General features: G+C 35.8%; 1 protein-coding gene and 1 long non-coding RNA gene across 2 annotated transcripts in view; both read right to left on the bottom strand.

The window, feature by feature from the left end:
- LOC148717813 (uncharacterized) overlaps positions 1–1,146 on the bottom strand; it is a 4,298-nt gene extending 3,152 nt beyond the window's left edge. Inside the window, exon 1 of the long non-coding RNA XR_015995004.1 lies at positions 424–1,146. This is a non-coding gene — a long non-coding RNA (uncharacterized LOC148717813). The remainder of the gene's footprint in view (positions 1–423) is intronic.
- A 257-nt stretch (positions 1,147–1,403) lies between these two features.
- On the bottom strand, positions 1,404–16,978 carry LOC111321816 (uncharacterized). The gene is made up of 9 exons (XM_088744135.1): positions 16,827–16,978; positions 12,752–13,363; positions 12,235–12,313; positions 10,348–11,575; positions 7,395–7,660; positions 4,796–4,925; positions 4,356–4,440; positions 3,996–4,147; positions 1,404–3,305 (listed from the first exon to the last, which is right to left on the bottom strand). The coding sequence occupies exons 1-9, from the start codon at positions 16,857–16,859 to the stop codon at positions 3,170–3,172; spliced, it is 2,721 nt and encodes a 906-aa protein (XP_088600261.1). The 5' UTR covers positions 16,860–16,978; the 3' UTR covers positions 1,404–3,169.
- Positions 16,979–17,167: the final 189 nt, after the last annotated feature.

Genomic DNA, 17,167 nt, shown 5'->3' with positions numbered 1-17,167 from the left:
GAGTAAAATGACTGAATTCTCTGGCTTATAAAGTATGCAAATTAGCAGTGTTACACGCCTTGCACGAATTAATTTCATCATTAGAACTGTTTTGAACAACTATAACAACGAGCTACAATAACAACCCTCGGCACAATTAAAATCTAAGATATATTCATCACAACAAAGAACAATAGCAACGAGCATCACAATTATCACACATAGGTGCGACTAAAATCGAAGACACAACACAGACACAGAACAATAGGATTTCATGGGGATCAATAATTATCATAGAAAATTACTGAGGCACATGGCATTATGAGAAATATTGCAGCCAGCTGAGGCCGTAGGCCTCAGCTGGCTGCAATATTTCTCATAATGCCATATGCCTCAGTCAGTTATCCATTAAGGCATCGCTACTTGCAGTCCTCTTACGTGTACCTTGAAGAGCTTCTTTGTCTGGTTTGCCACATAGAGCGCGTATTTCTGATTCTACTTTTGCTTGTTGATCTATGACTGATCTTCGTTTTATCAATAGTTGACGACAAGACTTGCAAATAAATTTCCTCTGTCCGTAAGCAATCGAGAGGCTTTCCAACTCACATTTTACATCGAATTTAGCTTTTCCGTCAATATCTTTCAGTGTGGTGCAAGTCCTTCCGAGAACACAAAACACAAATTATTTCCATATATAAGAGAACAATCATCGATAAAAATCTATTTCTACATGGGTCAATCACAGCGCGTACTCAAATCGGCGTACACTCTCACACAAGAAATCGTGCACTGTTGCTCAGACGGAGTTTAGAATAAACGGCGGCTGAACTCAGGCTAACGAACAAAAGAAGCTAATGGGATACCTATTGTTTACGTCGACCAACATGGCGGCAATGACGTACGTGCAAACCACCTATAGCATCAACCAGATTGAATCACTACCATCACACGTCATCAACCCAGAGTGCATTGTGCACTATTTATGGGAGCCGCCGCGGGAAATTCGAAATGGCTGCCAAGACTTTCTTTGGATAACGATAAAAAAGAACCGATCGCTCGGTAAGGTAATTTTTTATGCCAGATCTATCAAGAAATACATTTGGAACATATCGAGCGCTATTTGTTTAAAGAGTGAAGCTTTCCATGACATCCTACAGAACGACTACGAAGGAGACAAATATTCCAGATTTTTATTTTGACAGTCAGTCAGGCGGTTCGGTGTTTGGCATGATAGGGGGTAACGATGCAGGCTGAGAACACAACGGTCAAACGTTTGCACATTTAACCGCTGTGTTCCGGCTACTATACTTTTCTTGGAACACTATGGGCACGGCGCGCGCTCTTTTCCCCCACCATTTCCTCTGTGACAGCCAAATAGGAAAAACTACCAAGACGAAATGCTCCACTGGCACAATCAAATTCAGTCGGGTTTTTCGTAATTTTAATAAAAACCATGCTCTAAACTCGATCTAATTATAAACAGTAGTGCAGAATATTAGCTACAGATGTGTACTGTATATTTCGTGTTTGACATCTCATGCCCTACCTCTGAGTACTATAAGATACAATAACATCTTAAATTACCCGCCGTGGAAATTATTTCATTGTTTCGTTCACTTGCTTGCAAAAATTGTGATTAAATTAAGATAAACGACAAGTTATTGTATATATTACTGACCAGGTTTTTTCTTGTCATTTAATTATCTGTATTTCTTTATCACGAATATTAAAAAATTCCCGTTTTGAACAAGATAACCCTTCTACCCAAGGAGAATTGTCTCTGTGACGGCTGATCTTGCACGGGTTTACAATACCCAAGAGGATAGGTGAGCCGATAAAACAGGGAAGTTTACTCGCGGTCAAAGCGGGCACACAATTTACCTCTCATCTTCAAACTTTCTTATCCTCGATGAAGATATCAGTAGGGCAAATCTGAATTATGGACAAAATTGCCTTGAGCAAGGCCCTGTAAAATCTCGCTTGAATGGAACCTGGCCAACCAACAGGTAAAACACTCTCGTGTAATGCGTAGAAAATATTCCTGCACTTACGAAAATGCGAACACCACCCTTATGTTTGCGATTTATTTCCATGGAGACAGTTTTCAACATTCTGGTTAGTCAACTTTGATGCAAAACACGCACCTTTAACACGAAACTCAGTAAAAGTTTGACTTGAATCCTTGCACGAACACAATCTTCCCTCTACAACACCAGTAGACCTATCAACAACTCGATATCTGAGCTATGACTATTACTAACATACCACTGATTGTTTAAACCCTTTAACTTCCAGATGTGATCAACATGGAACCTCTCACTAAAATATACACACATTATCCACCAAACAAGTGATGAGAATACGCAAACTTTACAGATACAGGTTGTTACCTTGATCTAACACCAGATTCTCGTAACTCATTCACGAGGAAATGTCTAGTAGCTGGAGGAAAGAATGAACAATCAGATCTTGGGAATTAAAGGGTTAACTGTAACATGCAACATCCTTACTAACACTGTATACAAACTCAACCAAAACAATCTGATCTGATATACCGACATCTGATGAGCTACTTAGATATAATCACTCTTCTAAAGTACCTCAAATGACTTTTGTGCAAGATACTTTGTCAAAATTTATTTTTACTCTATAAAAACGGATTTGTTCAAAAATTTGGTGGAGAAAATCCTCCAGAAAAATTCAATTATCAGCAAGTTGTATTGTATAAATGATACAAACTTCCTTAATATATAAACCGTATTAGACTGTTTAATAATGTACCTTATTAATTCCATTACTATAAAATGCAGAATTTAATTCACAATTAGTCACTCTTGCTAAAAATCTAGTAAATACAAAACAAAAATCCTTGGCTGAACAACTGATTAAAATAACCTGAATGTTCCTATACAACTAAAACCATTTTACTAAAAACGTTTACATAATATAATATTACTTCAAATACAATAAAATTAAGCAAGGGCTGCTTCATAACTCTATAATTGTCAATATAAATAGGAAAGGATCAAAGAACATTCCAAGAGGCTGAAAACAGAAAAATAACTCAATATTGGATCTCTCTCTCCTATAAGTCTAAAAATGAACGAATTACTCCTGATTTAAAATATAATATTATGCTCAAGAAACACAAAAGTGCAGCCCCAAGAACCTTATCCTCAGAGGAACTCATCTAGGCTTGTTGCTGTTGTTTTTTCTCAGCAAAGTGTTGGTAAACAAAGTGGACATAAGTGATCAGGCTTTTGGGCTCTGGAACATCAACAGCCATAACATCTTCCAACTCCAACAAAGGTTCAATGCCCTCCTCACTGATAAAAGCAAACAGAACAACTTTCAGCCTCACAAGCCACATAGCTCATAACAGTTGGAGCTATCCCAGAGAGACTTGAATCTGAAAATTTCCTTCCATTCAGTTTCTCTCACCATAGAATATTCACCCTGACATATGACAGGGTGAAACCATGAAACCATGTGTAGCTTTACCACTAATCAAACTATGGGTCCTCCAAAGCAATTTACCAAATGAATACAATGATAATATTTCTACATAATTTCCTCTGATGAGATGTTGGCCCATTAAGAGGAAAATTCAAATCTCTGCCACTAGGCAACATTTTCACACTTGTGTAGGAGGGAACTGTAAGAATTAAGTGTTTCAGTTGCCAAATATCAAAACAAACAGGGAGCAGGTCTTGAAATTTGACCTCTATTTCTAGAGTCTGGTGGACTAGACATTGGTCCAGATTGTTCCCCACCATGAAAAAAATAATGTATAAAGGCTATCATGGTACAATCATTTTACCACCTTATACACGTTTCAAGACAAATGACCAGAAGTAACTCCCAGCTATCTAACTTTGTTACACTGTGCAAGCCTCTGGGTTATAACAACATCAGGTAAATACGACTCTTGAAGCAAGACACTTCTATGAATCCTAAGTTGGTTAAGCACACAGTGACAGAATAATTTTTCACTTTGTCTTTAAAACTTAACTCACTTTGCAACTTTAAAGGCTAGAGTCCAGTTTCCCTTTTTGTCTTGAGGATCCAGAGTTTCATATGGAATCTTCTCAGGTAGGAAGTAATTTAGCAGGGCACACATAGCCAGCCCGTTGGCCCAGCTGGTGGTAAAGTTTTGAATGTCTACTCCCTATAAAGACACACAAGAGCAACAATTTCAGGACCAATTGCACTGAGCTATTCCTTGGTTTTTGCAATGCTGCCTCAAAATGTACAAATTCATTTGTAAGCATGAATGAGTGCATGAATGTTTGAAGTTATTGTGCTCAGCTGCATAGTATTAAAGCATCTGAAAAAAAGAAATTTCAACTGATTCTCTGGTGAGGGCATCAACAAACCTCATGAAACTTAGTTCTTCGACGACACCATTCCTGGAGCTGGTTTACAGCAGTGTTGCCACTTGTGAACTTCCTCCCTCCTTCGCTGGAATAGTAATATTGATGAAACAAGTGAAGTTAGCTGAAAGGCCAGACAAGTCATTGTGCTCTAGCTTATCACAGGAATTGTGCAACATTTTAAAACCAACTTTGAAGGAAGCATGAGCTGTAAGCTGGTCTTTTTAGCCATGATTGCACCCAGAAATACTGAATTTTAATGGATTATTATTTTGCCATGCCACAGCTCAGTCCACATCAATTTCTTTAGTATCCAAGGCAATGGCAGATAGATCACCATTTTACCCATAAATTAATTTCCAGGATTTTTTTCACATTGTATTGAAATTTATCTGTATTAATGGTAACTATGTTAATTTACATTAAAAGTATTTTGTACATACACTTTGGGTGCATGAGCTTCAAGCTGCTGTTTAAATGCATTTCTCCTGTCCTTTGTATTTGCCTCTGCTTTCTTTTTGGCCATCATTCTCTCTTTCTTCTTTTGTGCAAATAGCGCATCAATTGAAGCTCCTAATAACATGTAAAAACAATTGTGACAAAAACTGTCTTAAAGGATAGAACAATACTCTACTTCACTTGAAAAGAGCTGACAAGAATTCATATTTCAAAACATTAATTCTCAACGACCCCATAAACTTTGCTAAAAACATTTGTGCACACAATTTCTTAAAATTAACTTTACTCATTATACCCTAATCTTTGAGCAGCAAGTACTTTTAAAATTTTTGATAGATCTGCTCTTGTGAAATGCCCTGTACTCAAATACACTTCAAACAACTTGTGACCTATTTGTGGCTTGGGGTAATAATCTTCAGCTGAGCCCTCAAGTTAGAGACAAACAAGTATTAAAGTGTAAAATACAGACACAAATTTGTAAAATTCAAGGCTTTTCATCTGCTTACCAGGATATACACGTAGATGAGGTACAAATTTTATGGAACCAAGTTATTTAATTGACAGGAACCTCTCTAAGAAAAACACTGCTGTTTTTTCTTTCCACAAAAGTTTCCTTCTTAGATTAAAACAGAAGCTATACCAAGTATTGTCTAAACTGAATAAATTTGGCACATATCAAATATTAATGAATGCAACAAACAACTTATCATTGAACAAGGTTGAAAAAGCTAACTCATTTCCCTTTAGGGTTCTCTCTAAAAAAAACAGTGGTAAATAATTAATGACTGAATAAAAGAAAACAAGAAAAGTAAATGAAGGTGATAATGACTTGACAGTCACATAAACAGTAGCACCTGTCCCTTTGAAAACATGGTGAAAATGTTTTAGAAATCGATGCCTGAAAAGTTTGCATAAATTTTGCAAAAAAGGTAAAAACACTGCCAGGAAACTCAGTCCTCACTTTGAGTAACTACTTAAATTTGTTTCTTTGTGGTGAAAATTTTTATTAAATGGATGAAGTGTTTCTCATAACAAAAGTCATACAAAGAAATTCTTCAGCCTCAAATATTACCTCAAACACCTGAAAAGTTTGCATTAATTTTGTAAAAAAGGAAAATAAAACCTGCCACTAGACTCAGTCCTCACCATGAATATCTACATTAATTTGTTTTTTTGTGGTGAAAATTTTTATAAAATCAATGGAAGTGTTTCTCGTAACAAAAAATCATGCGAAATTATTTAACCTCAAATGTTTTTGTGTTGCCCACTACATTTAACACAACAATATACTAAGGTGACTCACTGAAAATAATCCTGAACATCTTAAGACTCAATAAAAATTACATGATTGTGGGTTTTTGGAGGAAATTAAGGAATCAAAAGCAATCACAGGAAAAATTAACCCTCACCACCATGGACAGGAGCCTGACTTACAACCTGAAGTTTACTCTTAATTGTGTTGTACATGAAGTTATAAACTACCAGGTAAGTTTTACATCTTTTAACTTTTAGGGATACAGGTACATACTTGATTAATTTTTGTTTTAAACTTCCCAATTAACCCCTTGAACCTTAAGAGTAACTAGCAACTAATCTCTCCTTCCAAGATCACCCCTGAATCACACACTAAGGTCATATCAACAACTGAACAAGCTCTTGATTGTTAAATAAATTCTCCTTGCCAGTGCCTTGAGAAATGTACAAAGGAGAACAGTATGGAGAATATGCATACAGAAACATAATTTCCCACTCAAATTTTAAGATAATGCTACTGAAAAATTTTATTAAAGAAAATACCTCGATAGAGCATTACTTTTAAGATCAGTAGGACGTTTTAAGTACAGTCTTTAGTATTATGAATTTTTTATTAGGTATTTTTATATTTAGTAGGATTTGTTGGAGGCCATTATATAAAAATTATATAATGGCCTTTCTATAATACAGAATTTTTTGGACCGGTGTTTGAAAGGGAAGTTTATGTCCAAGAATGTAGATATCAGGGATTTGCTAGAGAAGACGGAAAAGGCACTCTACAAAAAAAGATCGAATGACCCCGAATGCCTGTTTTTCCAGTTTTTACCGAAGGAAAAGAACATGAGGTACAATCTTAGAAATACATCAGTCTCTGTCCCTATAAATCCACACTGAAAGGTTTAAGAATGTTTTTAGTAATAGGATAATTTTTAAATAAGACATGTAATTGTTTCCCTTGTGAGTTTATGTTGTAACTTAGGATATGTGGTTTTATCTTAAGAAATAAAGATTATGTTATGTTATGTTATTAATATGTAAACTACTGGGTGACCAGTAATAATTTATTTTACCCTCGGTAAATAAAGTGTTTGTTTGTTTGTTTGTTTGTCATACTGATTTTAAGTTGTACAGGGTTAAGTTGTTGAACTAGCTAAACAAACCAACCATATCTTCTTTAAACCTTTAAGATTAACTGAGACCTTTTTCCTATACTAATTTACTCCTGTATCAGGCATTACTGTACTAATTTACTCCTGTATCAGGCATTAAAAACTCAAGAGACTATCAATAAAATAATAAAATCAGAGTGCAATAAAAATAGACACCAACCTTTGCTGCCTCCTGTGGTTGTTTTTGTTGTTTTAGTCACTGTCGTGGTACCTTCCCCTGTCTTGTGCACCTCTGTCATCTTTTTAACCTCTGTTGTTCTTGTTCCTTGTCCCTCATCAGTCTCCTCAACAGTCTTCTCTGTAACAGTTGTAACAGTTTTTGTTCCCAAAGGCTCTTTATCCTGTTTTTCTTTTTGTCGTAAAAGATCTGCTCGTAACTTTGCAAGTTCATTCTTGTCTTGGATGTCTATTGAAAATCTTTCATTCCTAGGTGAGAAACATGTAAAAAAGAGTATTAACCCTATGACCCCATGAATTATTCTTTGAAAAGGTTTGTTCCAGAGATTATATGTAGTTATAAACAAGACTGAATCAATACAGAATAAAAACATGATACAATGTGAGTTTGTTTTTACCCAAGGAAAGGAAAATCACCCTCAAATTAATTTAGCTGCAGGGGTTAAGGAGGTGCATCATTACTGAGTAAAGCATCTATTTTCAATTTGACAAAGTACAATTTATTCCACCCATCAAATAAAAATAATGAGTTTTTAGTTTAAACATCTATTGCAACTCCTTTAGAGGATGTGAAGGAATTTCTTATATGATGGACAAAATAAAAAACATGATAAAAAACTTTAACTTCTCCCTTCACCTTCTCCTCCCCATAAAATCTTCCTATACAACAAAGTTACCATATTTTCATCTGTTGTGTAGATATGAACCTTGTTTTGAAAGAAATGTATGATGTAACATCTCTCTCTCTTTTACCATCTCTAAGTTTCCCAAGTGGGTTAAACCATCATAAAACTTTAACAAATGTGAAAACTTTATCTCCTATTAACCTTTTTATCTACTAAAGATGTGTACACACTTTCACAAAGTTTGATATAACTTAATTACTCCCCAGATTATTCACCTGGAAAGCAATTTCAAATGTTTGAACTTAGGGTTCTTCATTGATGAATGATGACAACATCAACTCTAAATAAAACATTATTTTTGACTGAGAATAATAACATTTAAGGCAGAAAGGCCACAAAAGTTAACATGGTTATTATCAATAGTTGTTTTTCTAATTAACACACCTCACAAAAAAAACACATCAAACTAACATATGGGAAGGTTTCATTTTAAATAAATACCAATAATGCCAAGTAAAACACTGTCAGTATAATCAACATCTAAATGCACAACTTCTGTTTATCAAAATCTGATGTTCACTTTCACTAAAAAAACATAAAAAACAAAATTACTGGGGCTAAGCCATAAGCACAGCAAAGAGTTAATAAATAGAGAGAAAGGATTAACAGCTGTCTACAGGAAAAGAACAGAATCTTTTTACAGTGTTACAGTCTGGTTACCATCAGTCAAAACTAAAAGATCTGGTAGCAAGTTTTCTTATCAGTGAACATCTTGGATATATAAAAAGACAACATTCAGAGTGACTGGGTCATTAGTAATTACCAGAAATACAGAATAAAGAAATTTAAGAGAAACATGTCTTCAGCACTGGCTCTTTTTAATGTAAAGTAAGGACACAAAAATGTGCATATGCCATATTGGAGTTATTTCACTCATTATGAACACAGTAGGTGTCTAATTCTAGTACTGCTGTTTTCTGCTGAAAGTATGTTGCTGCTCTGTTATACTATTTTTACTTTGATTGGCTGTTAATGAGAAATTTTTGGAATAGTTTGCATCTGTATTTGAAAGGGAATCACGTATTTTTATACATATGAATTTGATTGGTTACTATTGACAAGATTGTTACCTTGCAAAAAAAAAACATTAATCATCTAAAACTCATTTTGATTGGTCAGAAAGCATGACATTTTTAGAATTGTTTGAATTTTTTGATGTATTCATTTGTACTTTTCAGTTAATTAAAGAATGACACAAGACATCTGTTTTGAGTTTTGTTCTGTTTATTCACTCTAATTGTCAGTTAACAACTAATCACAAATCAATATTGACAGTAATAGTCTTTGAGTCCATTCCATGATCAATCACAGATAGGCAGGTGGTCTTCAAACAGAAGAATTTTAATTACAAATTTGTTTTATTGCCTGAAACTGACAGGAATGAATGATTGTATGGGCTGATTTGCAATTGAGGTTCATGAAACATTTGTTCTAACAAAATTGTCAATAAAATTTGATTTCGAAAAAAGAAATTATAACAAGACCTAGGTTCACAAGTAAGTCAACAATTTAAAAAATCAAACTCTGTTGAATTTTTTGAGGGGTCAGTACTCCAAACACACTGCTAAGAAGACAGTTATGAAGAAAACCAAAGGAAAAAAAATTGAGCACGACTAGGAGGTTAATTTAACATGGAAGAGAAACCTGAATAAAAGTTCAGGTGTACAAACCAATTAGCAGGGAAATTTAGAGTTCATATTTGCTGCAAAATCTTGATAAAGATTTGGAATTGTCCAAAAAAAAAAAAAAAACACAAATTATGTGGTGACAATTTACAGAGGACTTTTACATTTGAGTATTCCTAAAAATGTCCAAACATTTTACATTTTGCTCAGAGTATGGTCACCGTGGATTTTGTGGCTAAAATGGTGAACAAACTCTTCCAGTTTCAGCCAACTATAAAAAGGCAAGATTACTCTACAAAGTTCTCTAATGAAAGATTTCAACTTCTATGTTTCTTCCACAGAGCAGATTCTGGCTTTTTTTATACTGAAAGTTTCCTTATAGCACAGCTCATGATCAGTTACAATAATTTACTGAAACTAATGAAAAAATCTGCATGCCAGAGACAGCCTTGAAGACAGGTTCTGTAGAAGTTAGGTAAAAGAAAGAAAATAGAGAGTCAACAGGAGAGAATTTACGAGGAAGATCAGTTAATTATCAGCAAGCAGAATCACAGAATCACACCACAGGACAAGACATATCACAAACACTAACAGATGCACTCAAACTCATTTGAAAACCTCTTACCTTTTGGCTTCACCTACTGAAGTTTCCTCCTCTCCTTGAAGTTCAGATCCTTTGGGCAATACTCTTGATTTTTGAGCAGCAGCTTTCCTCAGAACGGTACGAAAATCTTTCATTTCCTCATCTTTTGAGGTTTTCCTTTGTCCTTGAGGATCTTTGACTGGAAGGACAAGTTTCTCTGACCTTTCCTTTCTCACTGCCATTCGAGCTTGAAGTGTCTCATCTGTTGTACTAGTTGATGGAGCTACGAATTTCTGAGTCATGGATTTTGAGGCCTCCGCCTTCTTGATACCTCGTTGCACAAGATAGCTTTCCTTAGAAGTCTCAACAGGTTTGTGCAACATGTTCAGCAGGTCGGCACTTGAAATCTTTCGAACACCTTTACTTTTCGTGTCCTTTACCCCTTCCTTACCATCAGTTGATTGACTTTCCACTGAAGTTTGTGAAGCTGAAGCCCCAGAGTCTGCTTTTTTCGATAAGTATGTTGGTGGAGGGCGTGGTGGCGCTTTTTTATCAACAGGACTTTCAGAACCCTTTGATTTATTTAAGAGTCCTCTGAAATCAACCTGAGCAGGCCCTTCCTTTTTCTTACCGATATTTCTTAGCGCTGATAAATTTCTTGACGTGTCAACACCTGTTGACCTCAGCTGTCCACGGAAGTCTCCCTGTTGCTGTCTTTTTCCCTGTGCAGTCAGATCTCTGTCAGCTCTTAAACCAGTTTTCTTAAGTTGGTTTCGGAAATCCACTTGCTCAGGACCTGAAGATTTGGGCTTTTTTGACAGATCTCTTGGTGGTGTTGCTGAGCTTCCTCGTACTCTAGTCTTAAAATCTTCTGAAAGCTCTGCATCAGATTTTCTCTCAACAGGAGTGCTTGACAAAGGCCTTGAAGGTTTGGGAGGCCTTGGTGGTGGAGTTTTGACAACCTCTGGCTCAGAAGCACTCTCAGAGGTTAAGCTTGATACTGTAGAGGAAGCATCGTCTGCATCAGAGTCACTTGCCACTGCCTGGGGCTTCACACTGTCAATGTCAGGCTCAACATTATCCTCATCAATAGATACTGAAGCCATAGTTTCAGTGCCAGAACTCAATCCGCTATCATCAGATATCGGTGACCTGGAACTCTCAGAAGGTTGGTTTCCCAAAGATGCATTATTTCCTGGTAAGTCATCATTTTGATTGACTCTATCTTTCCTTCTTAACCCTAGCCCAATTTCACTATCTTTGTTCACCTCTGTGAATATTAAAGTAAGTACAAACAGGCAACAGATTACTTTTGTGTTTCAAAGCAGCCACCATACTAACCTCATTCCCTTAGGTGCTGGAGCCTCTGACTTGAATTTAGACGCTGCCCGAGTATTCTTTTGCATTGCTGTAGTTTAATCATATCTCACGTTATACATCTAGACTACATGATTGTTACTTCAAAAGAGAACTAAAAGAACTTATGGAGTCCTCAATTATTTTTTTTGCATTGAGGGGGTTCAGAGGAACACATTTAACCCTTAAGACTGACTAGCAACAAATTCCTGCTCAGTTTCACCACTGAATCAAAGATTGTGGTCAAGTGATTATGTGGGACTACCAGCTGAAAGAACCCTTGATTGATGCACAAATTCTCCCGCACATACAACTGGAAATCTATAGAGAACAGTATAGAGAAGACTCATACTGATGTCAGGATGAAAAGGGATAAATGATGTACAGGATGCTACTTTTAGCAGTTGCTTGTGAATGTGAATTTCTATCAAGATGCTGGGGAAAAAAGTGAGTCACTGTACCTCAATAATTTTATGACACAGGTTTGCAAAGAAAATGTTTGTAAAATATATTATGTCTGGTGAAATCTCAGGCATTTTCAAAGTACAACATAGTGAGAACAGAAAAACAAACCTTTCTTGACTCTCAGTTGTCTTATTTGCAACCTTATTGCCTTTCTCAGTGCATACTCATTTAAAGGGACATCTTCAAGCTGAAACAAAATAAGGGAGAAAAGTAAAAAAAAAAAAAAAAACAGGTTGGAGTACTATCAATAAGGGTATGAATTATAGAATCATGAAATTTATAAGATACTCTTTCCCTGAGATTGGTACACTCATTGTCACTGATTATGAGTCTTATTTTTTGTACCCTTTAACCCCAAAGAGTGATTCAGATCTAATTTCTCCACACAGTATCACCCTTGAATCAAACATTTAGGCTGCAAGAATAAAGGAAATGGTCAACCACTAAAGAAGCTCTTGATTGTTAAACAAATTCTCCTTGTCAGTACAAAGGAAATATATAGAGAACAGTATGGAGAATATGCATACTGATGTTAAGGTGTAAAGGTTTAAAAGGCATTGATTGAATGCATAGTATAAGAAATAAAGTAAGTTGAACTACAAAGAGGAAGATTTCTTATTCTCACCAGTTTCTCCAATTGATCTAAGTCCTCCATTTTCTCAATCACTTCTGGTGTTAATTCTACTTCTTCAACTTCTTCTTCTTCATTGTCCTGTGGTGGTTCATCCTCATTGACTGTTTCAGAAGATTTTTCTACAGTTTCAGTCTCTGTTGAAAGTTCAGATTGTGGTGCTAGCACCACTTCTTCATCTTTATCTTGGAAACTTTTTTTCCCATTGATTTCTATACTCAACTGCGCTGCACTTTCACCTTCCCCTGGCTGTTCCTCAACAGGATTTTCCTCCTTAGCAGAAACTGTTTCCTCTTCAACAACACTTTCCCTTTCAACATGTCCATTTTCAATACCATTTTCAGAGGGTTCATCAGTTGCCACAGTGTGACTATAACTGACCTCTACCTTAGTTTGCACTGTTGATGGCTCCAAAGAATCACCACTGGTTGTTTTTGTCTCTGTTATAATAGTGGTTTGCTCTTCTCTTTTAACTCTATCTCTTCTCCTTGGTCTTTCATTTGCTGCAGTTGTAGCAGACTCTAAAGCATCAAGTTTCTTTTTGCGTAGCTCTCTGAGCTTTTGCCTGATTTCACGTCTTTCTTCAAAATTAGTCGTATCCTCCAACTTTAAAATAAACAGCATTGTTAGGGTACATGCCTAGACCTGGTTTGCATATAAAAGTGCTTCTCCATTCAGTGTTGCATAAACCAAAACTAAACTCTAATCATAATGGTTATAATCAGAACACAGGAAAATATTGTAACAATCTGGGCTAACATGAAAACAAGCACACTGCCAGAAGCTAAAGAGAAAGCCTGTGTCAAAGTCTCAAGGTTTGCATCTAATTTAATGTGAGGGTAGCACAAGTTCTTAAAACCAGTCAGAGCCAAGTTAAAGCAAAACCAAAGCAATCCAAGAATAATTTTAACACTAAACTGAAAATGCTCCATCTTAATCTTACTAGTTAACTCTCTCTTAAGCAGACACGCTTGGGAATTGGGAAGTGTCTGTAAATTAGAACTAACCATTTATGAGATGTGGGTTAGCGGAGAGTTGACTGCATTTATCAAGAGCCCTATGGAAAGTGGGGTCTTCAAACTCCCCAAATCGGAATGACAATCCTCCTTTTTAAAAGCTATTATACCCTTCTTTACATGTAAGTAAAGATAATGTAAGGCTCTAACAAAATAAACCCTTAAGCTAACAGTTTTATAAACATACAACACTTGGCTGCATCGCAAATACACTGCAAATATATCAAGTTACAAGACTGTATATCACTTCTGGTGTTCAAAATCTTAAAGTGTAAATTAAGAGACCGAAGTTATTGTGAATTTGACCACAGAGGCATCTTTGAGTATACAGAAACACAGTCACTACTGATTTTGTTGAATTAAACATTTTAATATCTAATAACTTTCAACAATTTTGCCATTTCAAACAGCAAAAGTTAAGGAAGTCACCTAGCACTCTGAGGATAAAAATTAAGTCTCACTAATAATCATAATTAACAAAGAGAAAAAGGTTACAACCCCAGGAGCTACAAGTACTTTGTGAAGTATCTTAAGCAGATTTGTTTCTTCCTTATCTCTATGATAGTCTTCTACAACTGTTTATTTTTCTGAGATAAATATTTAATATAAACCCAGCCTTATAGTTATAATCACTGCCTCCTTTTTGACGAAAATCAATTATGTGGAAATTCTGATTTGGTGTAAGTCCATAAACCTTTCTCCAAGCCCCTCACAGTTTTTGAAATATTGAACTATCATGAGACACTCCCAACATCTCTTGTTACTTGTCTTGGTTCAGTTTTTACACTGGTCGTCACTGAACAAATCTGATCAAGTGTCTTCCGATTTTTTTGTTTTTGCTTTGTTTTTTTTTTTCAGGGCTTCACCTCTGCATTTTGACATGGTTATCAATTTGAATGTATGAGTTATATTGTCAAGTGTTTACACATATCCATTTACTCTGAACATACCTAACATATCCTAATGGAAGAAGAATTGAAATTGAAATTTAAAAAAATAAATAAGGAAAGAGAAAAGAGAGGAAAAAAAGAAAAAGAAAAAAAGTGGGAAGGTCAGGGCTCAAACCCAATACCTCTGAACTTAAGAGGAGTAGAAATGTCCAAAGTGCCAGGTACAAAGAGAATATGAAGTGGCAAGGTTCTGTCCTGAAATAAATTTGATGCACATCTAATACATGTACCTATTCTATTAAAAATTCTGCCCACTTCCTGACCTGTTGATTGACCAGTGTACAAACACTACTCTAAAGAGGTCCTCCTTTTGTCACAAGTTTGGCATTGACAAGTGCTGTTTGTCAACCCCTCTGCAGTTTATGCCACATTGCTTTTTTACTGCAATAGTCTAAAACTAAACAACAGAAGGTACATGGACTACTTTTATTAGTCAAAGATAAAGGAATGCCTAATGCAAATACTGAATTTTGTAGCAACTTCACCACTGACAGCAAACATCAAAATTGTTCATTCTGAAGTAGCTTCCATGGACTAAAGAGTGTTCAGAAAATTCAGTATTTATGACACCTAACCCTGTAATTCAGTTGTGCATTCTGCAGCCTTGTTTTCACAGGGTAACACAAATAAGGACACGAGGGAATCACCCATAAACAATTGAACAATTTCACTAACAGAGAAGAACAATAACTGTTTACCTTTGTTATATTCCTACACCCCAATGAATTTAGTTAAGTGTTGATACTTAATTTTGGGCTAAATGAGGCAGAACAGCAATCAAATAAGCAAATCAATCAAGTGTCTCGATTTCTCAAACATAAATTAATTCCTAAGAATGAAAATAGCAGAAAGAATCTGTTGATGACAAAACAACTTTGGCTCTCTTGAGAAAGAACAGGGAAAGATTAAGACACAAACAGATACAAGAAAACAAAAATTGGTCGGCAGATTATCTTAAAATGAAAAGAATTTTTGGTCATCTCGGCAACATGCAAGGCCTATATCACATTCCTTGTAAACATTCCGTGAAAATATTTACAACCCATCCTTTTAGCAGTTAAATGTCGACTTGTGACAGGGAAAATCGACTCGTAGTAATTATTTAGCATTTTACAATGCTGCCACAATTAAAAAGCAGTCTCGAAATTTACGCGAAATAAAATGAACGGAGATGGGACCAAAAGATGAACGAACGTAATTAAGCTGCTAATAAATATGATCAATTGCAGTTACTATTCAAATTTAAAAGAATACGCAATCCTGTTGGAGGTATCTTGGTAATTTGACTACCTAGAAGATTACACAAAGGTTCAAGAACCGCTATGGTAGTGAGAACGTGCCGCTAACTGTTAAAAAAAAAAAAAAAACAATGAGTGAATGTTACCTTAGCAAACCTACAAAATTGTCATATCAACAATCCATACAGCTCGATACGTAACAAATCCATTTTCAGGATATTTCGACTACAATATACACGCAGTTTCATAATATTGCTAATACAGCAGGATTTGATGGCAGCACTAACCAAAGTTAAAAATATTTTCCTTCCAAATTACCAACGAAGAAAAATTTCTAAACCACATCTGGCCGATCGCGATCTTTCGTGATATCGTACTTTAGCGAAAATGTTACAAATAGCAGAAACAAAATGTAAGTCATTTTCAGATTTACATAATTGTTGTTTAGAATCGATTCTATCGGTATGGGAGGACTAAAAATAGTTATAAAACGATCCAAGGGTAAAATGGTGATCGTCAAGACCGCAATGGCTCACACACAACTCTCATTAAAGAACTCATGGAAAAAAGAATACCTACGGTGTCAGCTCAGTAGGAAGTGACAACAAACCGCTTTTGAAAACCGTTGGTCCATGCGAGCATTTAAAGAATTATCCTACTTAAGTGAAATGCGAAGAGTTCAACAGCTAGTAAACAATCGCACAGTAAAGATTGAAGGCCGAGAGCTTAGCAGCAAACAAAGCTGAAGTTCAAGCTCATCCGTTAGTTGTTTACTGTACGAATTGCCTTCATAATCGGAAGTGGAGGGTGAAGGATTGTTAACATCTCATAACGCTCGAAATTCATTCAACAGACTCTTCCCTACCTTTTTCTTGAGCACAGCTTCTTCGTCTTCCATCTTTTTCAAGCAAAGAAGGAAAAATTAAGCGTTTAATTCCCGTCTCAACCTCTGCTTTCTTTGCGCTTTGCCTTTAATGCTCGTTCACGTGACAGAAATATTTAGAATTTCACATTTTCCCGCTCAGCCAATCACAACGCCTTATCTACAATACGCGCGGGAATCGCATACTTCCGAGCCACTTCCGCTTGACTAAACACAGGACATATCGGAAAATCTCGAAATATTTCTTTGTGTAAAATACCTGATGATCTCACGGCGGGCTAAAAGAAGGAAGTATGCGTGTTGGTAGCAAATAATTTTTAATC

This window comes from Stylophora pistillata, chromosome 13 (genome assembly GCF_964205215.1).
Source record: "Stylophora pistillata chromosome 13, jaStyPist1.2, whole genome shotgun sequence".
NCBI lineage: Eukaryota > Metazoa > Cnidaria > Anthozoa > Scleractinia > Pocilloporidae > Stylophora > Stylophora pistillata.
This window is presented reverse-complemented; position numbering and strand designations above follow the sequence as displayed.

Coding starts and splice junctions, on each gene's coding strand:
- LOC111321816 (XM_088744135.1), bottom strand. CDS start 16,859: ATGGAAGACGAAGAAGCTGTGCTCAAGAAAAAG. Junction 4,441..4,795: donor GAAGCTCATGCACCCAAAGT/GTATGTACAAAA, acceptor TTACTATTCCAG/CGAAGGAGGGAGGAAGTTCA. Junction 4,148..4,355: donor GAAGAACTAAGTTTCATGAG/GTTTGTTGATGC, acceptor GTGTCTTTATAG/GGAGTAGACATTCAAAACTT.